Source organism: Mauremys reevesii, linkage group 7, assembly GCF_016161935.1.
Source record: "Mauremys reevesii isolate NIE-2019 linkage group 7, ASM1616193v1, whole genome shotgun sequence".
NCBI classification, from domain to species: domain Eukaryota; kingdom Metazoa; phylum Chordata; order Testudines; family Geoemydidae; genus Mauremys; species Mauremys reevesii.
Genome location: NC_052629.1, coordinates 111,373,765 through 111,400,226, shown reverse-complemented (window position 1 = coordinate 111,400,226; position 26,462 = coordinate 111,373,765). Strand labels below are relative to the sequence as shown.

The 26,462-nt window shown below is 42.4% G+C and overlaps 1 protein-coding gene across 3 annotated transcripts in view; it reads right to left on the bottom strand.

The window, feature by feature from the left end:
- SUMF1 (sulfatase modifying factor 1) overlaps nucleotides 1-26,462 on the bottom strand; it is an 81,183-nt gene that overhangs the window by 17,952 nt on the left and 36,769 nt on the right. For 2 of the 3 annotated variants that reach the window (XM_039482342.1, XM_039482343.1), the window contains exons 5-7: nucleotides 24,278-24,400; nucleotides 23,163-23,277; nucleotides 21,773-21,886 (exon numbers count right to left, since the gene is read on the bottom strand). In XM_039482342.1, coding sequence (XP_039338276.1) covers nucleotides 21,773-21,886; nucleotides 23,163-23,277; nucleotides 24,278-24,400 — 352 coding nt within the window. Of the gene's footprint in view, nucleotides 1-13,919; nucleotides 14,106-21,772; nucleotides 21,887-23,162; nucleotides 23,278-24,277; nucleotides 24,401-26,462 lie in introns of those variants that run through there. The other variant, XM_039482344.1, reaches the window with a different exon arrangement.

Sequence of the window (26,462 nt, the reverse complement as noted above, 5' to 3'; positions counted from 1 at the left end):
CTCTCTAGTACAGATACACTAAGTGTACAAAGCCATATTAGTCTTCATAACACACCTGAAAGTAGGCCCACATACCCTATGTCTTCAGGAGTTTACATTTCCCCTCAGCTTTTAAACTGTACAGTCTTCATGCTTATGAAAGATGCTCACCCCCGAAAATCAGTTCTCAGAACTATAGAACAGGTGTAAGAAAGATAATTCAGTCTCTCTGGCCTATTGAGTCCTAGACATCTCTGTTGAGGTGGTCAACAAGGACATCATTTAGTTTGAGGTAAGAGGAGGGAATCCCTTCCCCATGGACTGTGCCTTGACAATTCAAATAGACCTAGAAGAGAGATGATTATGCAAAGTGACCAACCTCAAGAAAGCTACTTCACTGAAGAATTTGTTCTCTCCAAAAATCCATCAGCAAAATTGGTATATGGCCTGTGCGACATAGTAAAAACATCTCAAGGAGCAGCAGTAGCTATGATGGTGGGAGAAGCTCTCCTGCCAACATAGCGCTGTGCACATTACCGTTTACATTGGTGAAACGGATGTCACTCAGAGATGTTTTTTCGTACCCCTGAGCGACAGAAGTTTTGCTGACATAAGTGATCATGTAGACACAGCCTTAAAGTATCGGCACTTAGTCATTCCACTGCTAAACCACCATCCAGCTGGTGTGCATCTCTCACAATTCCAGCTTACTTCCAAAAGGCAAAAATCACCACTGCCCCCTACCTAGCTGCCAAAACTCCCGGCTTCTCCACCATTCCTCAAGATACTTATGAAGCAAACATCTCTGCGGCATGTTGAAAAGAGCGGGAATACCCTAAAATAAATTTAATATAATAAGTAGACACTACAGAAGCTACTGTGTTGAATGTGCTATTTTTATCACTCTTTAATAATCTCCATTTTAGAAGTTTACCTGAAGTTGCCACACAGTTTCCAAACTACTGGTCTAGAGCACAATTTAATCATGGGTAAAGGAGGAGATTACAAGGCATCAGATGCAGCTGTGGATCCAATGAGTCAAAACAGACCACAATGGTGTCCATTACTTAATAAATGGGTGAGGTGGATCCCACTGACAAAATGGGATCACAGTTGTGCTTCCTCCACTCTTCCCCCACTACCATTCTTGGAAAGGTCTTTCTTTGGGGGAGAAAGACGACTACATTCTAGAAGGAGAATGCATGGTACCAAAGGTTTTCTTACAGCAGTACAGTACACCACCACTTAATTGTGCTGCAAAACAGGCAAGTACGTACTGCAGGTGAAAAATTATTAGTTCATCCTCTGTATATTATTGCATGATTTCTGCTCGTCATGGGAATTACTTATTCTCCATTTCCAAGGTCGGGGGAAACAGACTCTGTGACAGACAGACAATGGCTTGTAATGTACTGAACCAACCTCATGGAATTCAGCTAAGCTTTCTTGAGTTAACCCTAATTCGGTAATACTTAAGTTAATACCTGTGGGGTACATTGTATTAAAAATCCAACTGTGTATGTATTTTTGGGAACTGCATGTACCTTCACTAGTAGGGAGGGGGATGCTAATGAACTTCCTCAGTTATCAGCCTTTGAGCCCCCATCCTCCCCAGCATATACTAGTTCAAACTGGATTCTCCATAGACCCACAGACAGGAAGAAAGACTTTTGGATAAAAAGCCCAAGTTTAGGCTGACTGGGGGCCTTCTTCCTGACCCAGCAAACAGACAGGACTCCTGGTCTACAGGAGGCCCCAATTCTTAGGGGAGAACTGGAAGGACTTGGCCCAGTGAGGCCTCATAAGACTGGGTGCTTGTTCTGAACTGAAGCTCTGATGAACTTGTAACCACAAAGAAATCCCTAAGGTGGGGTGTTGAAAGACCGCTCTTGCCAGAGCCTATGACGAGTTGGGATGAACTCTGGTAAGCTTATTAGCATGCGTGTATGTTCTTTCATTGTTTTTAATAGGTTTTCTCTGTAGTGTTTTTACCTTAAAAATAAAAGTAGGCTTGCACAGCAAACTGTGTGGTAACACATCTGTAGTGAGCACTCTTATCAATCTCAGAGGAGAAAGCAATCAGGTCTATTTAGGCAGACTGTCTGCTGGGAAATACATAGTGAAGGCAGGGAGCGGTATAGCCCAGAAACACCCAGGTCAGAGAGAGAGAGATGCAGGTCACCAGTCCACCCAAAAGAGGCAACACTTTGGGAAATGGAAACCTGAGAGCGAGTACCCTTGCTGAACCCGAGGGGAGATATAGGTGCAGCTGCTCTGACAAAACCTTTGACGCAAATATGTTGCGTGTCTCACTGTAAAGATAAGCCATCCAAAGCACAAATGATGCATAAACAGCAAATTCATCTCATTTCAGGAGAAGCCAGCATGGAGCGCAGACAGAAAGCAGAACATTTGCCTATAAAAACAAGATCTGTGTGAAAACAAAAAACAAACTGATAGCAGGCTTCCCCACTTAAAATCAATAAAAAAAAAAATGAGCACAGAGTTCAGAGCAGTAGCCCTCTTGCTACCAGCTCAGAAGCAGCCCAGTTAAAACTAGAAAAAGCATGCTAATCTGGGATTAAAAGAAGTGTTTGTCCATCTACGTGATTGTTGTATGCCTCAGTAATTACAGAGGCAACTCCTGTTACTGATGTGCAGGTACAATTACCACTTTCTTTGGTTTAAGTCAGTCTTATTACAAAAATCCAGTTGCAGACAAAACTAAGCCTTAGAGGGCTATTTGTTACAAGGCATGAATTATATTGAAAATCCCAGCCTCTGAAATAGGATTAGAGCATAGAAATGCTTTATCCGACCACTTGAGCTGTAACAATGCCTCCCGACGTGACTCTCTCTTTAGAGATCTATTACATTATAGAACATCATCCTCTTAATGTATCCTTTCAAATCACTGAAGATAAAGAAGTTATTTTATAACAACTGAGAAAGCTCTCTGGGACGTAGAAAATGAGAGAAACGAGCTGGAGTTACACCCACTGCTTATTGGGCAATTATACTTGTTCTAACTTTGCTTCTCTTCCTCAAGGTTTGTTGCTGATATTTCCCCCAAATCTTGCATTGCAGCTCAGTTCATCAATAGGAGCACCACGCAGAAATGAAAGGGAGAGTTTAGGAGCCCTATTTCAGCCAGCCACATCCAAATGCACATGCAAAAACTGTCCATGCAAGTGGCCAACAAGTCCGATGGGCCCCAGGGTTAGCTTTGACTGAGGTTACTGTGAGCTGTGCAAATGCACACTTTACTCATGCCTGCATGCAAGTTGTGTTTTTTCAAAAAAAACCAAACAGATTTCCAACGTTCCTGAACTAAGTGAATTCCCTTCCCCTGCCCAATGTTAAAATTTAGTATACAAAAGCTCTCAAAAAAGCTCCTTTGTAACCTATTGAGTTAAAATTAGAATTGTACTAATGAACATAGACAGTGATTATATCTTCATACAGTATGCAGCTCGGCTTCTTTCTAAAAGGCTCCACATATCACTCAAGTCCTGAACAGTGGGTGCAGGCTGCTCTGAAAGAGATACAAGATAAATAGAAAAACAACACTCTTATTCCAGAATAAGAACGTCCCCACAGGACATAACTATTCGAGTATAATTCTGCCATGAAGTAAAGATCTCTATGAAGACTAGCTGTTTTTATTCAGACAGTACTCTGGTTTGGAAATGAACCCTGCAGAAGTTTGATGCAAAGTGGTGTAGCAGACTAAGCCTTGAGCTGGAAGCCAGGAACCAAGAGACCTGATCCCCCAGCTCTCCCACTTATGTAATCTATGGCCTCAGCAAGTCACTTTATCTCTCTGTATCTCAGATTCTCCATGTGTAAGACACTACAGCCCTTGTCACAAAGGAAGGCTTACTGTTTGTATGGCACTGAAGTGCTATGCATCCATAGGTTACAGTAAATATGACAACCTGCATTCAGAGAACAGAAACAAGTTCACAGTTCTCAGCACATGGATTCAATCCTACTGAATGTCATTTCAGCCACCATCTCTCCTACCCAGCAGCACCTACTACATTACATATCCCCCATCTCCAATTTTCAAGCCTTCTTAGTACAAACCCTGGGATGAAAACGCTGTAAAACTGCTTAAAAGAATCCAAAATCCTAGTTCTCACAGGTGCTTTTCTAGAACATGAACTCCTATCATAGATATCCATTGTATGAGCATATCCCATGTGAAAGGCTAAGGCATAAGCTTATTAGACTACCAAGCCTCTGTGTTGGAGACACGGATGGATATTTTTCCTCTCTCAAACACCCCACAATATCTTCCCTAAGGCAGCCTGAAATCAGAAGGATTTTCTTTTTCTTTTGCAGGTTGCACTTGACTGACTTTGCAGTCAAGTATTTCATAAAATTACCTGAGGCAACGTGCAGTTAAAGAATTTGGACAGGATCTCCTGTAAAATGCAGTATGGTAAGGGAAACCTTTCTGCAACAAGTTAGATTTAAAAATTTTATTAAAGCTAATGTTAAAAAAAAGTATATAATACATAGGTTGGGAAAAGAGTGTCTGTATATCTGGGTATAGTGCTTAGGTTATCCACAAATAAAGTTAGTTCTTAAAAGTAATATGATACATAGAGTACATAATCAGCAATAACCCAAAGTTAGGTGAATAGATTTAACAATACAGTTTAGATATTAGAATCCAAATACTCAGGTACATCAGTCATGAAGAGTTGTATGGAGATTTGGTTGTGGAAAACAAAATATATCAATGAGTGGAGATTCTCAATTACTGAGGGACAATTAGGTACGTTGTCCATTTAGAAAATTCAATCCATAGTTACACCTAAATGGGATGGATCTTGTTTAGAAAATAAAACCTTAGTGTATTACACAAGTTACACACTGGAAACTATTAACACCAGAAGACAATCAAGAAGGTTGTCAAGTACCAACGCTCACATTTAACAGCTTCTTGAGGATGCAAAAACGATGATGCTTAGTACAGAAGTTCCCTTAATCGGTTTATCAAAAAAGAATGTAGAATAGCACCTTTCGAAAGTCAGAGTTTCATTTCTTAGCATGAATTAATACAAAGCTCACTTATGACAAGCATCATCATTGGCTATTGCATACATCAGTTCTATTCACAATCTCTCTGGCAGGAACCCTTTAAAACTGTTGAGTCACCTCTTCCTTCTGTGGTCACCCTTCTTCATCAATCCTCTTCCTTGTTTTGCAGACAGTCGCAGCAGAGAGTGAAATGTCACTGTTGCAGAGTTAGCTGCACCTCTGTCCCCTGCGTACACCCCCTTAGGTCTGATGTCTTGTGCCAATCCCTGGGTAAAATTTTGCAATTTTCTCACTTTTAAACTGGGCCCTCGGCTACAGTACCCTGCATATAAATTGTTCCTATCCTGCAATTCCAAATGAGTTCTGGCACCTGTGGGTCTTCCCTTTGGGAGGCTGACCAGTGGTCTGTAATCAAACTGCCTTCTTAAAACAAAAGTAATTGTTTATTTTACCAGTAGGAACTAAGCTTTTAAAGAGGTTTTTAACATTCCACATCCATGTCTCTTACCTGATGGTAACCTAGGCAGGCCTAACTTCTTCAGACACCCTCAGCAGGTCCATATTTCAGTCTAGTTCCCCTGTACTACTACTGCATGAGGGAGAGACACTGACCCTTTTAAGTCCCACTATAGATCTTTTGTTGTTCTGTGTTCCCACACTTCAACACTTGTGGTCCAAATTAATTCTGTAGCCTCAACTGGAGATTAAGACAGTCCTGAAGCCAACAAATCTGGGATCATTCCTTAGCAATTCTCAAGTGTTTGAGAGGTGGCTTATCTTCATTCTTTTCCTTCCTGCCTGTTTTACCAGACAGACTCCTATCAAACTAAATCAATACAGTCACAAAGAAAACATCCCAATAACCAGGCAACATACAGTATTAATAAATTACAGAGCCACCATGCCATCTTTGTCTAAGCATTGGCTGACTGGGGCATATTAAAACAACTTTGATTACTCTGCAGAACTCAAACACAGCCCCATAGTAAAGTGCAACCTCTAAGTGTCTAAAAGTCATCCATGAAGCCAAGCCTCAATCATCAACGGCTTCACCAGGATGCTGCATACACCTAAGGGGGTTGTTATATCGTAAAGCAAGGCTATTACTTTGGCTAGAAGGCCCCATCTAATTTCAGATAACTTGTATTAAAAAGTGTAAGAGCACAAAAAGCCAATATTTGCTCATGCTTTTATTCTCCTTAATAGATGGAGAAAACCTGCTTGTTTTATCTCACTCATAACAGCCTGGAGCTGATCAGCTGTGCCCTCACCCTGTAGTTACAGAGAGAACCGTGACTGCAGGTCACATCTGATTCATGTGGGCACCTCTATAGCCTATTCCTTTCATTCCACTATCAGGCATTAGATAGTGCACAATTATCCCAGGAGCAGCAGCAACCATTGAGTGGAGCATGTGGTCTAAAAACAACTTATCAAAAGGGCAAGTCCAAGCCACATCTGTAAGCTAAAGAGTGATGGTTGTCAAGACTTTCATCCAAGATTCAACCTAGAGATTATTAAACTACCATAACACCACACTTTACTCAAATTGTGTATTTTGTTTTAACACACAACCTGCAGAAATCATATTAAGGGCTGGTTTCAGATCACAAATTGCTCGTTTGTACAGTTCATTTCTGTGATGAATTAAAAAAGAGACTCGAGATAACGCAGTCCTCATTACAGGAATATTAAAACATGCTGTAGAAATAAAATGTTTATTAAAGCAGTTCTATCAATAGTTCAGAGGCAAACTGAACTGTTCTCAAACCTTGAATGTGACCTTCCACACAGCACTAGTCATCCTCACTGCCACTCCATGCTGTGCTAAATTATGTCTTTAATACAAACTTGTAGGTCATCCAGTAACTATGCATTGTATACATGAGACAGAAATTTCTACAATTAAAGCAGTCTCCATGAAGGAATCGTGGTTTATTGATCAAACATACTCTCTGCTGCCCTTTGCAAGATGATCATTTACACGTCACAAAATAAGTTTGACATTGCTTGGTCCTGCATTCACACGCACTAGCAATGACTGCAAGCTGTGTTGGAGCAAAGACCAACCTTCCTGTGAATTTAGTTTGCCTTGCACTACTTTCTCACCCACAATCTTGACACTGTAGAAAACACAAGACAGTAAAGCAAGCAGTTAAAATCCCTTTTCAAAATTAAAAGACTAGTTTCCTCTGGCATTTCTGCTGCTGCTCCCTTCCCCCCACCCCCCTCCAAAAAAACACATTGCCAAAGCTGCAGTTAGGAGTAGGAAGTCAAAGTATCAGTTTTATGTTCTCTTCTCTATTAGATGGTATCTGCACTTCCCTCATCACAGTTTCACCATAGAAACAAATATCACTTGCAGTTACATGAATGGATTATTTTCCTTGCTTATCCTAAGAGGACCTGAAACTCAAGCCAAATCATTTCAAAAACAGAACATCTAGTTAACCACTTGGTATCCCAAAACCAGCTCCATCAGACAGCTCTCTTATTCAAAAGAGCCCCCAGAATGCATTGTTACATACCCTAGGTCAAGTTCTGTAGTCAAAGGGGTGGCACAATGCCAGGCAGAATTTGGCCCATTAAGTCTAACTGCAGTATCTGAATTTCTGCCTGTCTAAAAAGTATTTTTAAGGGATATTAAAAAATGACAAGTTTGCAGTAAGAGTCAAACTATAAATGAAGATGGGAGCCAGAAGAAAAGCAGTAGCATCACAATGGATAATTGAGAGAGTCTGTATTACTATGCACGACACACAATATGCCACTTGAAGTATATCCGATACAAATACACCTCTACCCCGATATAAACGCGGTCCGCGGGAGACAAAAAAAAAAATCTCACCGCATTATAGGTGAGACCACGTTATATCAAACTTGCTTTGCCCCTCCTACGCAAGCAGCCAACCAACATCACCAGACAGGCACTGCAGTGGAACCCCAAGGCCTTCAGGTTGATAGCGGAACCAGCTAGGAATGGCCCAGGATAGAAGACTATGGAGATCTGTTGTTGGCATGAATGAATGATGATTTGCCCCTCCCCCCATTCCTTGTTCCCTGACCGCCCCCTCCAGAGACCCCCATCCCTAATCACCCCCAGGATCCCACCCCCTACCCAAGCCCCCTGTCCCCTGACTGCTCTGACCCCTGTCCACCCCTCCCCGCCCCCTGACAAGCACTCACCGGCAGTGGCAGGAAGCGGAGCAGCCCAGCCCCGTTCCGCTCCATCCTGCCAGCTCCCAGCTAGGGCGCTCCACTTCCCGCTGTCGGTGAGTGCAGAGAGGTTGGGGAAAGGATGCCCCCACGCACTCACCTGCGGCAGGAAGCGGAGTGCTGTGGCTGGGAGCTGGCGGTGTGGAGCAGGCTGGGGCCGGGCTGCTCCGCTTCCGCCGTTGCTGATGAGAGCGGGGGGGATCCCTTCCCCCGAGCGACACAGCTGGGGCCGGGGCAAGGGAAGCAGAGCGGGCTGCTCCTGGCCCCCCGCTAATCCCCTGGGCCACTCTGGGACTGCGGGGCCCCAAGAAGTGCCCTCCCACAGCTTCTTCCCCCCAGACCCTGGGGGGGGGGGAAGCCCCTGACCGCCCCCAAGGCCCTCTGCCCCTTATCAAACCCCTCAGCCCTGGCCTAGCCCGACACCCTTAACACGCTGCTCAGAGCAGCATGTCAGAGCTTTACCGTGTTGTATGCGAACCTGCGTTCTATCGGGGTAGAGGTGTATATGAAAGCTTGACAATGCTTTAGTTTCCCTCTCAATTCATTGCTGAATCAGGTATTTTATGTTGTCCTGTTCTTATTCCTCCCTGTTTTGGATCCCTCATGTACATGTGAAAGTTTCACTGTGCTGGGCTGTTGCAATAGAAGGGAGGCTATTGCCTTGAACACTTGCTATTTGGACTGATAATTAAAAAGAAACGCTCTTTATCTCAAGTGAATTGAAAGCTCTGGTCCAAGTTCCGTTCAGTGTCTTCTAGACAAAAAGTCACATTTAGAAACATTTCATCTTCTTACTTACAATTACTGAATTTGTAACCTAAAACAGAATTACAAGATTCGTTTACCTGTTGCTTTCACACAGCTACCAAAGCTTTTCAAACTATCACTCTCTCTACTGATGCTGTGGAGGGTTAAATTAACAGCTTCCTTTTATTTGTTCAAGCCAAAATAAAAAGGGACATTTACAGTACATCAGACAAGAAATCTGTTAGGAACTGAAGCTGCTTGCTCCTCATGTCTCACAGAAAGAGCATTTTGTATAAGTCAGTTTTGTTCACCCCTATTCAAGTAACTAAATTGATGAGCAACTTATGTTTTCGATCAGAAAATCAGAGGTGACCATGGCACAAGAAAAGTTTACTCGTATTAGCTTTGGATGTTTAATGGCCATATACAAAAATGTGAGTAAGAGTCCAAATCCTTACTTCTCCTAGTTAGTGAAATGCTGAATTGTTTTGAAAATCAAAACCCCAATATGTGAAGTATAAAATTGTTCAAAGTGGCCAAATGATATTAGAATGATCTATCCAAATTAAACTTCATATTATTCATCACATTCATTGCTGAAGTAATTTTATATTGTATAGACTCTTGGTCTTGAGGATAGTATTAATCCTAGTCTACTGTAATTTTACAGTACAGTATATAACACACACACGCATCCTCCCAATTTAGACTTTTCCCATCTTCCCAAGTGCTACTTTTTGAGACCTGCACAGCAAACTTCCATTGAAAAATATTTGACAAAGATAAGAAATTTTGTGAAAGTAAGATTGTAATGACTGTTGTTGACCAAGCTCTACTCTTTTCTCTTTCTTGCAATTCCCTGATATTGCTCTCAGACTTGGACTGAATTTGTCTCCTGAAATCATTATTTTATAAAATGGAGTGTCGAGGGTGAGGAACAATTTGTTTAGAGAACTTAATATTTTAGTAACAGCAGCTATTTAGATTGAACTAAATTAAAAATACCTACAAAATACCCTTAGGTGCCCTAATTAAGACTTGCTTCCAATGATAGATAGATGCTATCCAGTAGCAAAGAAATAATCACACACACAATGAATTAACTCATCCAGCCAATTAATCAAAACGGTCATTTTAGCTCTTCCAGAAGAATCTTTCTCTAAGGACTGCATCTTGCTGTGGTGTGAATGCTTGTGTAGTCCAATGACCCTGTGAGCTATCCTGGCAAGAACTTTAGTTCCAAGTAGGGCCACTCAAGCTAGACAGGTCAAAAGTAGGGAGCAGATGGAAAGTACCAGTAGTTCATTTGTCCTCCAGGATGTGGGTTCAAGCCAACACCCTATCCTTGTAAAACCAAACAAATGGCAAATTACAGAAAAATTAGGTTACCATTCTATCAAACAACATGCTAGGGTGGAACCTTGTTTGTGCCCTAACCGATGTCTGAAAGCATGGGACGTATTCAGACTCAGAAGCATACACCAACCTTCCCGCAAAACCCTGTCAGATAAATGGCTTTGAAAACTTCAGGAGCTGAACTAGTCTTCACCCTTTCTGTATGTTCATCCCCATACTGTGATCCTCTCCTCCACACAAAACCCCTCATGCCTCAGACACTCTTGACTGCTAGCGGCTCCAGAGATTTATTTGAGTGCCTCAACAATGGCATCCAATGATTGACTGGTTAAGTTGACCCCAGGTTTGTGCTACTTGGTACTGGACTCTGTTATGAAATATCACTAGCAAAAAGGAAAGTAAGGGCCCCAACTCCCTGTCATTTGTAATGAGTGCCTAACTACTCTAGGGGTCTTTGAAAATCTCCCCCCAATTGTCTACAACTAATCAGGTGGACAATAAGCCTGTCATAGGTTTATTCCCCACTTTGAACTTTAGGGTTCACAAGATGGGGACCTGCATGGACTCCTCTAAACTAAATTCTAGTTTAGATCTGGTAAAAGCTGCCACCAGCCAAGTTTTTAGTGTCTGGCACACTCCCTGTTCCCCCAAACTTTCCCTGGGGAACACAGATCCAAACTCCTTGAATCTCAACACAAAGGGAAAAACTATTCCCCTCCACCTTCTTCCCCGCTCCCCTAGCCGTTAGGAGAGATCAACACAGATTCAAACTCCTTGAATCAAAACAAAGAGGGATTCACTTTCCCCCCCTCCCCTTCCCCTGAAAATCCAAACAAGGGAAGAAATCAATCAAGTTCTAAAAAGAAAAGATTTTATTAAAGAAAGAAAAAAGTACACTCTCTCTGTATTACCAGGATGCAAAAATACAGGGTCTAACTTAGACGCCTGGAGAGGCTTCCCCCCCCTCCTCCTGCCTCAGAATAATCAAAGTAAAAGCCAACAGAAATAAAGATATTTCTTCAGCAAACACACAATTGCAAATGTAGAAATCAATTATAAGACTAATTTGCCTTTCTAATACTCATTATACTGAATAGAAGAAAATACTTCAGGAAACTTTGGAGAACTTGAAGAATATGTCTGACCTCTCTTAAATCCAAAGAGAGAACGGCAATCCAAACAAAGGACACAGACAAAGCCTTCCCTCCACAGAGATTTGAAATTATCTTGTCCCTTGATTGGTCCTCTGGTCAGGTGTTCCTCAGGTTACTGAGCTTGTTAACCCTTTACAGGTAAAAGAGACCTTAACCCTTACTATCTGTTTATAACAAAGCCAAAGTGACAAGACAGTTTTTGAGAGCTACCCGAGAGTCATGGTGGTTGAACATGCATCTTCAAGACGGACAGCTGTACAGAGTGCCTTATGAGCCCTTGTTTGACTGCAGTTTTCAGTGGGCATCTCAAAATGACCTTGCAAACATTTTTTTCTTAAGCACCTGGACTCCAAAGTAAGAACCCTGTGGGATGATTTCAAGAGGCAACACACTGACTTCTTAGTTTATGGCAAACACCTAAATAGACGAGACAGCCTTTGGGAATACCTGTGTCATTGTCAGGACCTCCTTGAATTGTGCAGAGATATTTTCCTCATAGAATATCAGGATTGGAAGGGACCTCAGGAGGTCATCTAGTCCAACCCGCTGCTCAAAGCGGGACCAATCCCCAACTAAATCATCCCAGCCAGGGCTTTGTCAAACCTGAACTTAAAAAGCTCTAAAGAAGGAGATTCCACCACCTCTGTAGGTAACCCATTCCAGTGCTTCACCACCCTCCTGGTGAAAAAGTTTTTCCTAATATCCAACCTAAACCTCCTCCACTGCAACTTGAGCCCATTACTCCTTGTTCTGTCATCTGGTACCACTGAGAACAGTCTAGATCCATCCTCTTTGAAAGCAGCTATCAAATCCCCCCTCATTCTTCTCTTCTGCAGAATGAATAATCCCAGTTCCCTCAGCCTCTCCTCATAAATCACATGCTCCAGCCCCCTAATCATTTTTGTTGCTCTCCGCTGGACTCTTTCCAATTTTTCCACATCCTTCTTGTAGTGTGGGGCCCAAAACTGGACAGTTCTCCAGATGAGGCTTCACCAATCCAAATAGAGGGGAATGATCATGTCCCTCCATCTGCTAGCAATGCTCCTATTTATACAGCCCAAAATGCCGTTAGCCTTCTTGGCAACAAGGGCACACTGTTGATTCATATTCAGCTTCTCGTCCACTGTTACCCTTGGTCCTTTTCTGCAGAACTGCTGCCTAGCCACTCGGTCCCTAGTCTGTAGCAGGCCATGGGATTCTTCCATCCTAATTGCAGAACTCTGCAATTGTCCTTGTTGAACCCATCAGATTTCTTTTGGCCCAATCCTCTAATTTGTCTCAGTCCCTCTGTATCCTATCCCTACTCTCCAGCGTATCTACCACTCCTCCCAGTTTAGCGTCATCTGCAAACTTGCTGAGGGTGCAATCCACGCCATCCTCCAAAGCATTAAAGATATTGAATAAAACCGGCCCCAGGCCTGACCCTTGGAGCACTCCGCTTGATACCGGCTGCCAACTAGACATGGAGCCATTGATCACTACCCATTGAGCCCAATGATCTAGCCAGCTTTCTATCCACCTTACAGTACATTCATCCAGCCCATGCTTCTTTAACTTGCTGGCAAGAATACTGTGGGAGACTGTATCAAAAGCTTTTCTAAAGTCAAGGAATAACATGTCCACTGCTTGCCCCTCATCCACAGAGACAGTTATCTCGTCATAGAAGGCAATTAGGCTAGTCAGGCATGACATGCCCTTGGTGAATCCATGCTGACTGTTCCTGATCACTCTCCTCTCCTTTGAGAGCTTCAGAATTGATTCCCTGAGGACCTGCTCCAAGATTTTTCCAGGAGAGGCTGACTGGCCTGTAGTTCCCTGGATCTTCCTCCTTCCCTTTTTTAAAGATGGGCACTACATTAGCCTTTTTCCAGTCATCCGGGACCTCCCCCGATCACCATGAGTTTTCAAAGATAATGGCCAATGGCTCTGCCATCACATCCACCAACTGCTTTAGCAGCCTCAGATGCAGCGCATCTGGCCCCATGGACTTGTGCTTGTCCATCTTTTCTAAATAGTCCTGAATCACTTTTTTCTCCATAGAGGACTGGTTACCTCCTCCCCATACTGTGCTGCCCAGTGCCATAGTCTGGGAGCTGACCTTGTTTGTGAAGACAGAGGCAAAAAAAAGCATTGAGCACATTAGCTTTTTCCACATCCTCTGTCACTAGGTTGCCTCCCTCATTCTGTAAGGGGCCCACACTTTCCTTGACCACCTTCTTGTTGCTAACATACCTGAAGAAACCCTTCTTGTTACTCTTAACATCTCTTGCTAGCTGCAACTCCAAGTGTGATTTGGCTTTCCTGATTTATTCTCCATTCATTTTACACCACTATAAGCAGCATCCTTCATTTTTAGATCCAACCTTACCACCATCCCAGATAGACCTTTACTGTAAACTACTTACACCACAAAAGTTCAGTCATGAAGCTGAGATTATTAGAAATATTTTAGCATAAAATACACCTTGCATTGTTGAAAAACAACTTCTGCAGTTCCTTGTCTTTCAGGTTGACTGCGTGTTCAACCTTTAGCTTTGACTAGCATATTGATCTTCTCTTCCTTTTTCATTGGTTTTTTTTTGGCCACCACCAATGTTTTGTCTGCAACCAAAACAATATTGATGTCAAAGTCACATGAGTAATTACATCTATCAGACAGCTTTTCAAGGGCCATAGGCTCAAAACATTATATCTGACTGGTTCTCGTAGAACTGATGGTAACAATACAAGAACCTAGGAGAAATAGAACAGTTGCCAGAAAGGATGTGGTATCTTCAGACTCTGCCCACTGCACCTTATATTGTGTAGCAGAACACAACCAGTCACAGCGGAGGCTTCTTGCATGTTTTGTAAATAGCCTTGTAATGGGACAGAGGAGCCCTAATGCTATCTGATAAGATGGAGGTTAAGGTCCTGCCAACAATCCTTTCCCTCCTTCCCTGTAATATTCTCCAAAATAGAAGGGTCTCTCTTTTATCAAGCTGAATTGGTCTGACTCCTGATTCTCTTTCCACTTCCCATAGGTCAGGTTGAGGATGTACATCAACTAGCACTGAGGAAATGACAGAACTCTTGGATACCAGATTGGTGGTCTCTTTAAAAACATAGTACTGGGAAGGCACGCTACTTGCTCCCCAATTTGTTGCAATGTTTTAATTTGAAGCTTGACAAAAGTTCAAACCTGGACTGTGTTCTCTTGGCACTGTTGGAAGCTTAGGCTTTTCCTTGGATGTACAGCTGTGCTTTTAGTATGGACACTGAATTAGTCACATCATCTCTGCACCTTATTCAGCGTTTTTTCAGATTTCAATCACACAGACCATTGTAGGCTCTTTTAGGAAATTCTTTTCATTTCTCACCTTTAAGCAGACAGACCAGTTCCTGTATAGTTTAAGTTGATTATCTACAGCTCAGCAAATGGAGAGGCTTTAAAAAAAATAGCAGCATATTTGCCAGATTCCAGGTCATTTTTAATATCTTGGAAGTTGCTGCAGCCTAGCTATCTCAGAGTAATCCCCCCCACCCCACCCCTTATTATGGGGTTCAATTTGTGTATCCGCTGACTCAAAAAGCACTGCCAGACCTCACATTACAAATGCTGCTTCTTTAAAACTCTAACACCATTAACTTTCAAAATCTGTCTCTGGAGCAGTAAAATCTAAATTTAAAGTAATAAACATTTTCAAGTAAAATAGTGCATTGCTAAAACTTTATTTTCAGTACGTAGGGGGAAAATGTTTGGACTGAACTCAGAAGCTAAAGTTAAAGCAGTTATTAGTTTGCTTAGCAATCATACACGACCCTTGTATCTCAAGACCCTCAACTCAGTGCTGAAGCAGTGCTACACAGAAGTTGTAAATACAGCTGTGCAATTACAGTAGCATTTCTTCAAAGAAATCCTTCTAATGAGGGTGCTCTTCTCTTCAGCATCTCAAATCCTTTTTGAATTACTGAGATATCTGTTAGGAAACAGGCTCTTATTCCTAAAATCCAGACACGATGAGATGAGAAAAAGTTTAGGGTTGGAATCTGGGATCTATTGTAGTGCATCCACTCCACCAATGTGAATCTGACCTGCACTGCCATATCCTTCACATCTGATTAGCAATCAGCACTATAATCTTAGAAAGGGTTCACTTAAAAGTAACGAGGGTGATCTCGTGTCACTTGTGCAGATAACACACAAAATGAAGCATTTCATATGCATTGAACTGAAATATTTAGCACCAGAATTCTACTCTAGTGAAGGTGGAATTTTACAGAGAAACCTGCCAGTCTCTTAAAACTCTTTATTGTGAAGTGGATCGAGCACTCTGATGACATTGTGGTTTAAAAGTTTGGTATCCAATTTCTTTTGGCCTGACCACCTTATCCATTCAGTCCTTTAGATACAAAAGGTACTACTAAACTTGCAAATACTGAACAGGGAAAGGAAAACCCCAAACTCAACATTTTACTGTGTGCTTTTTTAGTATCCATTAAGAAAAACCACCACCAAGAAAACTCACACAGCACCTTGTGCTAGAGGTTTTTCAGGTTTTGCACCTGAATGTATGCATTGATGCAGCATGAGAGTATATGAGTGAATGAATGAGTGAGAGAGAGAGCAAAGAGGGTGGGGGAAACCGCAATAAAGGAAATAACTACATATGTAAAAGGAAGATGGCTTGGAAGGGGAATGGAGTCCTTCATTTCAAGATCTCTGGTTGAAGGATCTCTGGTTGAAATCTTGCCCACAGTTGTCACGCGATGACTGCTCACTGGCCTCTCTGATCCAAGTGGGTAACTTAGCCAGGGGCTTCATAGATAAAACTACAAAGCCACCACCACCACAGATACTAGTTCACCCCTTTGGCAGAAACAAGCAGTGAATGTAAACTGATCTCACTGCTCAACCCTACTGGAGGCCCTGTGGCTCCAGGCTGAAGCATGGTGACAGGACAGCATGGGATATGGTTACAGGACTACTAGATACACCCAAGCTGACTGACACCTTTCCCTCAGGAGAAAAATGGCTTCTAGAACCAAAACATAGAACATGTTCATCCGAAGTGCCCAGTGAGTCTTTTAAAAGAACATCGTAAGGAAAGGGAACTTAAATAGCAACGCTTGATGGCTTCTAGGTTTCTGGCTTTTTGTCTTGTGGCTAGACGTGTGAGGCCAAGCCTTATATCCAGCTGGGCTGTAATGTGCACACTTGGGTTGACATTTAGGCATCTGGAAATGAGTTTTGACCTCTATTTTTGATGCTTGGAATGTATGGTTACAGTTATTTCACATTTTACTATTAAAAATATATTATGCCCCTGAGCCTGATGTGGCTATGGGCATTGTTTATCATGTTCTCCCAGGAGAAGTTTTACCACAGACTTCAGATGGGAACAGAGTAAGAATTAGGTCAATGCTGGGCATTGCTGGGAAAAAAAATTGCATCATATGCAAATACAAACACTATATACAGATACAGACACCATAAGATGTCAGAATTTGCATGTCTGTTCAACACTTTTTATTTTCTATAAATTCTCACACAAGCTTCTATATAATTAAGTTTTAACTGCTGACTTTACAAAAGTGGCATAACTTTTTTTCCAGGCACTGACAGTTGTGAAAAGAGCCACAATTGGAACAAGTTTTCTAGCACCTTTGCTGCTGAAATATGAAGTTTCATATGTAGTTTAGATATTTGTTAGAGTAACCTGAATATATATTTACAGTATCAACTCAATAATCCACTCTTATGTTCAAAACAGACTATTCTAGGCCAATGGAATAAATAATAAGCACTGAAACTCCCTAAATATAGAGTTGCAACATTGATTTATATGGGGGCAAGTGTGAAGGTTTTCTTAAGTATGTGAGGAACTCAAATTCTGCGGATGCATTTGCTTTTTGAAAATATGGCCCAATTTTGTTCTGATTAATGGCATATGGAAGAAAGCAGCAGAGGAAAAAGTGACTCAAGCTCTTCCAGTCAGTCACATATTGGCGAGATGGCTGCAGTGCTAGCACCACATGTTCTGGCTGAAGACGAGACTCCTACAGACAGGAGCAGTATTATGAAGTGGTGAGCATGCCCAAAGGTCAAGCTATTGCTGGGTCCACAGGTAATGGAACAGTAAGGCAAAGCAGACATGGAAAGGGTCTTGTATTTGTTTGTTGGATTTTATTGTGTTTTTTTAAAATAAAAACTGAAAACAATTTTAAAAAAATATATACAGTGTGCAGCTAGCTTGTGCCAAAGGCAGTATGTGTGGTCTAGCAGTAAGATGTAGACTGGCAGTCAAGATTTCTGGGATTTATTCCCAGTACTACCACAATGACCTTGTGTGTCACTAACCACTCTGTGCCTCAGTTTACCCAGGGCCGGCTCCAGGCACCAGCCGAGCAAGCTGGTGCTTGTGGCAGCAGATTCCAAGGGGCGGCACTCCACCCAATCCTTTTTTTTTTTTTTGCGCTTCGCTGCTTCCGCCGCCCCTGCAGGATTTTTTCTTTTGGTTTGCTGCTCCTGCCACCCTGTAGGGGGTGGCGGCACAGAGGAGGGGAGCTGCTGGGAGCGGTGCCAGTTCTGCAGCAAGCCCAGCACAGCAGCCCGCGTCCCTCCCTGCCTGCCCCCCGGAGCGGCGCGGAGCCCTCCCAGCAGGCGGCACGGCAGGAGGGGCCGCATGACGAGCGCCTCGCTTAAGGAAGCCCTGGCCACCCCCTTCTCTCTCTCCCCCTCCCCCCCGCTAGCTGGGGTGTGCACTCCACTGCCCGGGGTCTGCAGGGCTGGGAGTTCCCCTGCACCCGCGCTCCCGTCGCCCCGCCGGTATTTTTTTTTCCTTTTTGTTTTTTTTTTTTTATTATTTTTTCTTCCCTTTGCCGCTCCGGCCAGCGGTTTGTTTCACGCCCCTCCCTGCCTTCATTGCTCCAACCGGCTGGCAGGTTTCCTGGAATTCCTGTCCCCCGCCTTTGCTGCTCCAGCCGGCAGGTAGGTTGGTTTCCTGTGCCGCCGCCCCCCCCCGTTTGCTGCTCCAGCTGGGCGGCAGGTTGGTTTCCCAACCCCCACCCGCCCTTCGCTGTTCCGGCCGCCACACAGGTTTTTTTGTTTTTTGTTTTTTTGCTTGGGGCAGCAAAAAAGCTAGAGCCGGCCCTGAGTTTACCCATCTAAAAATTAGGCTTAATGACATTGATATAATGGTGGTAGGTGCTTTAGAAAAGCATGCAATATGTATAAAAAAAAAGGATTGAAGAAGTGCCAAGTATTACTGCTATTCCCTTTATCTACCAAAAGAACTGACAGGGTCTCACACAGACATCACACAGCTCACCTATAGACACCATACATAGTGTTTTTATTTTGCAGAATGGAAAGAGGTGGCCTGATTGATCCAAGTGCCACTTTTAACTCCCTTGGTGATCCGTAATAGCAAGGAAGAAATGTCCTCAACAACTGATATTTGCTTGTTATGAGAGATCACAGTCCATTAAGCAAGATTAGCCTACCAATTCCTTGATAATGTATTTGCAGGAATTTAGGTTATTTCAGACATCCATAATGGAAAAGAACATAAATGACTAAAAATCAAAGCAACCACTCAACTAATAACAGATGAACAAGGATGGGAAGAGTCACATTGTGCCACAAACTGCTAGTCCTGGGTTCATTCCCATCTCTTTCCAAACACACAGATGTTATTTGTCTCTCAAAGTGAGAAAAAATATATCCTTATTCTCCCTCAAGAATAGAAATCACAGATCGGCATGCTTGGAGTCCATGCACTCTTCTGGGCCACTGAACGCAGTTCACAGTGTGGATAAAGAGGTTGGAAAGCTGTGCTTGGCCTTCAGTTTTACCCCTTCCAACTGACAGGAATTACTAGTCAGTCCATGCTTCATCCACCCATAAGGTGCCACAGGATTCTTTGCTGCTTCTACAAGATTTCTAATATTTCAGGAGAATTTTTTTTTTTTTTTTTTTTTTAGTTTTAAACTTTCTTCATCTGAAACTCCTCAAGTTCATCCTCTCCATGTCACTCCAAGGAGACAAACCTGGATTTAAAGCTAGCACTTCTAATACACTGTCAAAGGACTGGATCATAATTGTTAGGAGACCAGAAGTGAGACGGAAGGGAAACAGACACTGAAAGTGACAAGAGGAGAAGGGAAGATACCCTGCAATTCTACACAAGAAAAAAAAAGGGGAAAGAAATCTTGGCAATAAAATGAAGTAATATTAAAATGAATGCACACAACATTTGACTGTATACGCAGCCATGAGTCAGAATTAAAAATGCACTTGCAACTGCTTCCAGCAGATCCAAAGTTCATGCAGCACCACCCACGTGGACTCTATATGGTTGATCTGCTGAAGAACGGTCATCTGAAATCTCTGGTTACTAGGAAGTAACCTAGTTCTCATTTATACTCTAAGTATTCCCTGCACTAGTTCAGCGTGGCTGAAAATGCAGAGGTCTCTGTAGAGGACAAACAGCAAGGACATGAGGGGAAGAGAAAGGTCTTGGGCCAGCACCAGCCCAGTGAGAGCAATACCAGAATAGTTTACGAGTAACTCAAATCTATATCAAGCAAGAAAAACTGAAGGTTTAAAAATTACTCAGTAAAAGTTTTACATGCATTACACAAGGAAGAAGATTAGGCCACCTTCTGTCTTTTAGCCAATTACAAACAACCTGTATTGGACAACATGATTGTTATTAGTTAGGGGGTTTTGGCATATGCAGCCAAAAAAGTTGCCTCCTGGATACTTTGGAAGGCAACAGTGAACCCTATGCTCTGGAATGAGTCTGACTTCTCTTTGCTGGCAACATTCTCTTCTTGAAGAGGGCAGGACACAAGGATCTCTGCAATCTACTGAGAAGACTTCAGGGGAGGGATAGCTCAGGGGCTTGAGCACTGGCCTGCTAAACCCAGGGTTATGAGTTCAATCCTTGAGGGGGCCACTTAGGAGTCTGGGGCAAAATCAGTACTGGGTCCTGCTAGTGAAGGCAGGGAGCTGGACTCAATGACCTTTCAGGGTCCCTTCCAGTTTTATGAGAGAGGTCTATCTCCATATATTATTATATAAGCAGAAATTACGATTTGCTCATGTTGCCAGAAGTTACTGTTCTATGAGCAAGGGCTGTGATGATGTCAAGCACCAACTAAGGGAGATCATAATTATTATCATACATTGCAGTGTTAAACGCGTGTCAGAGGAGAGCACTGCAGTTCACTTCCTAGGTTTAGCTATCCTTGATCAGAGGAGAAGTCAAGGTATAATGCAGGAACTTGAGTCTGCTGAGAGAGACTGGAAGAAGAATCCACAGCACAAAAGCAGTCAGTCAGAGGGGCTCTCACAAAAAAGGTGGCATAGCCAATACTTATAAAATACTCCCAAAGAAAAGGAATGACTCATCCGTTCCAAATTAATATCCTGATTATGTGGAAGCTACTTCTCCTTCCAAAAATCTCATTTAATATTTGACTCAACCGGTACATCCAGGACTCAATACGCCTTAAAATCATGAAATGAAACTGTTTAATATATCAATCTACACAAGTAAGTTGTAACCTATGATTTGCAACTGCCAGTGCAATGAGTTCTGCCATTTTCTTGGATCACACATTTTTCTGTGCAGTTCTGTTACATCTTACTCTCTCTTGGGGTAACCAGGAAGTCATTGTTTTTAGTAATTCTGCACACTACTAAGTCTTAGGGTACATCTACACTACCCACTGGATCGGCGGGTAGCAATCAATCTATCGGGGATCGATTTATCGTGTGTAGTGTAGACGTGATAAATTGATCCCCGATCGCTCTCCCGTCGACTGCTGAACTCCAGCTCGGCGAGAGGTGAAGGCAAAGTCGACAGGGGTGCCGTGGCTGTCGATCCCGCGCCGCAAGGACGTGAAGTAATTCTAAGTCGATCTAAGATACGTCGACTTCAGCTACGCTATTCTCATAGCTGAAGTTGCGTATCTTAGATCGATCTCTCCCCCCGAGTGTAGACCAGGCCTTAGTGCTTACAAGTCTGACGCTAGGGTAAAAATATTCAATTCCCAGACCATGGATGGACTTGTAGAACTGACGTCACACTAATTAGAAAATGCTACAATGTCACTGTAGAAGGTAACAACTTGCAGAGGCGATATAGCCTGACTCACCAGAACCTGGCCAATCCCATGCATGGCATGGTGGAGGGAGCTAGAGGCTTTAATTGGAGATAAAGCAGAGTAGCAAAAAGGCATGTCACAGCACATCTTATATTAAAAAGAAAAATACTCACTGGGTTGCGAGTTTCACCCGCAGAATGATGAACAGCCCACCAGTCAGATGTCCACTCCCAGGCATTTCCCACTATGTTGTATAAGCCATAGCCATTTGGAGGAAATGCTGTAACCTGGAGTGGCGATAATGTTGAAAGATCATTTATTACAGTCTTGTGGCATGAAATAGCATTTAACTCCTGATGACCAACAAGTTAAAAATCCACTGACTACATGTTCCTGCTCTCAGATCTTTGAACCGGAAACTAGTGAGTTAACCAGGCAGAAATACAGAGGCTCAGGAACAAGAAAGCTGTTTTAATCAGGAGTTATACTCGGAGACAAGGGTTCAGTATTGTATCTACAAAAGGGCTGAACTATGAAAAACCTTTATTTTTTTTAAATAACAGTACAAATTCATCATTGTTATGGACAATGACAACATATTCTCAAGGTTTCCTCCCCCAACACTTACAGGTACTATTGTTAAACCATAAATTATCTTCTTGCTGACCCTGCTATTGTTAGAGCCAGTGATTTAATTACAAGATGACAAATTCCGACTAGCAGCTGTGAGCAGATGCTGGGATATTTTCTAATCTACATGCAGACACATAACTGCACTTTGCATTAATGGGAATTAGACTCCAGTGGATCATTGTAAGACTAGTTTACATCCCCATTTGTGAATGCCAGATTTCCCAACAAGAGAATGGAGAGTCTCCAAACTTCTGCCTGGGCTGACTTCCCTTCTAGTCACCACTTCTCTTAAACAAACTAGCATTCACAGAAGTCTACATATTTAGAAGACTACAGCAGGTATTTCCTTTGCGAGCATTAAAAACTTTGTGGCTTCCTTGCGATGAGACACTCCTAACCTTTATAAATGGAAGTTCACATCTTCCCCAATAAACAGAAAAAACACCATTCCAGAGGTCATGAAACTGAGTACCGGTATTTACCCAGACTGCTAGTCAAAGACCCTGCTATGTCAAAACCCATTTTGTTTATACAGGGCAAGTTATGCCATACTCATCATCCTGAAAGCATTAAGTATTTTTTGAGTCAAAGGCAGAGATATAGCTAACTTTAGTGAATCTAAAAAGTTAAATGCAAGTTATTTTTAGTCTCCATTTCACACTTTGTAGGAATAAATGTATAGTGCTTTTCTCCATTTTAAGAGTGGTGAGAACTCTGCATGATGGCAACCTTAAAAAGAGCCTTTTCCACTGTAACACCCAGGGCTGGAATTAAACATCTTGTAGCTTGAAAAGCTGAAATTGCGAGAAGTGTCCTTCCGGTGGCAGACACCTATTGAAAAACCTCATTACCCATCACACTGGGTGTACCCCTCAATTCGAAGAGGGTTAGTTTAGCTGTGGTGTTGCTAATGTACTCTGACACACTTACTGGTGCAGTTCCTTTATATCCGTCCTCTCCAGTATTGCTTATCGGGAACTCTCCCTGCCAGATATTGGCATAGTGCTGACCTTTTGGCTGAAGCTTATTGCCCCATGGGAAAAGTCTGTTGGAAGAAACACAAGAGACAAGCTGTCAGAAATCTGGCTAGCCTTTAGAGTTAGAGACAACATACGGGAAAAAGGGGACGGGAGAGGACTGCTACCAGTCTCAAAAACTATTTTGAATAGATTAATCAATGAAAAGCTGCCAATCTAGTTCATGTCGGGTACACAAAAATAGTCTGAGGAATGCAAGTGCTTGGTCAATGTTTTGGACTTATATGGTCGTCTAACTAGGTAGCACTACTGCTATAAAAAAAAAAAGTTAAACTATTTTAAGTAGAGTTGATCCTAGAAAATTAAACCTAATTTCCATCTTTGTCAGTTGTTTTTTTTAATTGGAGCTACAACAAGAAAAAATAGAAAGTAAATATTCTTTACATAGTTTACATTTGAGGAGCCGGACATATAGAACATATACAATCCGTGTTCCAACTCCATCTGTATAAACCCACAATGTTTAATAAGCCTTAAAAGGGATTATGGTTCTCGTATTGCAACTGAAGCTCTGCAGCACAATCTGCTGTTCTATGAGATAATGTTTTAGGTTTAGGATATACAAAATGACTGACATATGAACTGAGTAGTGTCTATGCAATGAAAGGAATTATGACTACTTGAGCTCTCATTCTCTCTACTCCCCTGCCCAGTCCTTTTTTCATCTCAAACTGGCTCTCTCTGACTCTTTGACCAATTTTGGGTCTGGCGGCAAGAGCCTTTTACATCACATCTCCCGTCACCTGCAACGGCATTCCTACATCTCAATCATAGCCTTGTTGCACTTTGTCTCTTAGTTATTATTTAATTCCAACCTTATATGCGACTGAAGCATTTTCTGGGATATGCTTTACACAAAGGATCTGTGTAAAATAAAATAGTGTTACATTTACTGCAAATGCATGTGCCTGTGCAAGAAAAATGTTAAGGACAATAAACACTGCTTTTCTCTGGATGATGAGATATCAGAATCTTATACATTCACGAGGGAAGAGTCTTGACAAGTACCTATTCTCAAGGCCTCCTCGACAGCTGTACTCCCATTCAGCTTCTGTGGGTAATCGTTTTCCCGCCCACGTGCAATACGCTACAGCATCATTCCAGGAGACATGAAGAACTGGGTGATCCATTCTGATGAGCAACAAAAGACACAGAATGAGGACATCACCACGGTCAACAGCTATACCCTGCAACAGTGCAAGCACCTTATGAAACCCTCCCCAGACCATGTCATTATTTAATACCATGGGCTGTAGACATGGAATATTTATATCCTTCATGCTAGACTTCAGTTCTCTCTGAACTGGGTGCAAAGGTTAGTTTTACAGAAAAGAAATTATTGAAGTAAATACCAGAGCAAGGCATTAATCAAGAACACCACATACCAAGTGAAGAACAGCAAGTGTCGGAATAAGGAATTGAGGTGGAGGTGGGGGAGAATTTGTATATAAAAACCCTTCGAGGCTGCAGTGTTAGCCCACATTTCTGTAGTAGTTTTAAGGGTAACTCATTAGAAAACAGAGTCAGAGGAAGAGCAGCCTCTGGGTGGGGCCGTTTAGGTTTGTAGAGTTAGATCATTTTTAAATCATTTTTGCTATTTATTTTAATTCTCTCTTTTCTTGCCCTTCCCCCCCCTCAAATCTGTTAAAGAAATTTACTTTGGGGAGGGGGAGAGAAAGGGGGGTAATGGCAGGAGAGAATACAGGCCAACCCCTCACGTCACCTCAATCCTCTTCAAACCTCACCATTTTGGAGCTGCAGTATTTGGTAACGGAAGCAGGACTTTTTAAATGCAAACTTTTACAAATGACTTCCATGTTTCCCCTGTTTTAATCCCTACACCGTCTTGCTTATACATTCCCAGCCCCTCCTACCCAAAAGGGACTGTTTCAGCCCTCTGAGACGGAAGGTCTCATTTATCTGGTCACAATACCCCTGCCCTCTCTCACCCCCCAACACACACATCCCTCTTCTGTCACAACCCTCTAGCAGAGGGAGCTACCACCCTGCTAGTAGGGGCTTCTGGTACAAGAGTTGAAGGCTCAAGGCTTCCGACTCACTGTATTAGTTATTGGTCTTCCTTTCACTTTTCCTACTCACTAATTCACATCTCCCAGCCTCCACTAATCTCCAATCTTGGTTTCTTTCTCTACCTTTTAGACTACTTCTCTGTGATGGGAAGTTTGGTCATTATACTAGGCCAGGCTCACAACCAACTCCTACAAAACGTAGGGCTCAGAGAGCACATTTCCAAAGCTGTTAACTGCTATGACCTAAATCTCTCTTCCTTATTTTTTTCTTGTCTCTTGATACCACCGCCTCTATTTTTTCTTCAGATAATTTCTCTTTATTCCCCCTTGGAGAGCAGATGATGTACACCAGCCATCAAATGATGTTAAAGAGATGCAGCCCCCGTCCTTAAGGGATCCAATACGTCAGCTTCCACAAGCCATAGGCTGAAAATAAATCGGCTTTTTTAAAAAGATAACCCTAAATAGATCAGTGAGATTGAAACTTTGACTAGTCTCTTAATGTGAAGTTACTGATCGTGTTTCATCATTATTTCTTTCACAATAATGACACCAAACACAAGCTCTTTAACAATAACAAGATTTACATCTACACAAGTGTATCACTCTGCAGCATTACACAAAGATCATCACTGAAGCATGTACCCTCATTTTCCTCACCCCAACAAACCCAGTGATAAAACTTATAGAAGGGCCTACTCTCAAGTCATTTAAGTCCCACTGACTTTCAGTGAGAATTAGGGTCCTAAATTGCTTAGACAGTTTTGAAAATTTTATTCCTCCCCCCCCCAATATTCTGAGCCGTTTTCTATAAAACGGATGGTATCAGAATTCCTGAGCCATGGAGCACACTCAGAAGATTCATTATAAAAGAGCTGTATGTAAGGTAAGGGGTGCAGCAGGGTTGGGAAGACAAATTAATCCCGAGCATCCTCTGCTGATCTCAGCCACAGTGCTCTCTCAAGTGGGCAGGTCCTAGACCATCAAAACGGAACATGACACCTAAAGTCTGATCAAGCTTAAAATCAATACAACGTGCCCAGCTAGTGTATTTTATCTAACCGTGACAGGGGTCATTAGTTCTTTCAAGTGTTAATGCTTCAACTGGAGCAAATGATTTAAAAGTCCCAATTATAATATTATATGCAAAAGAAAAAAATACC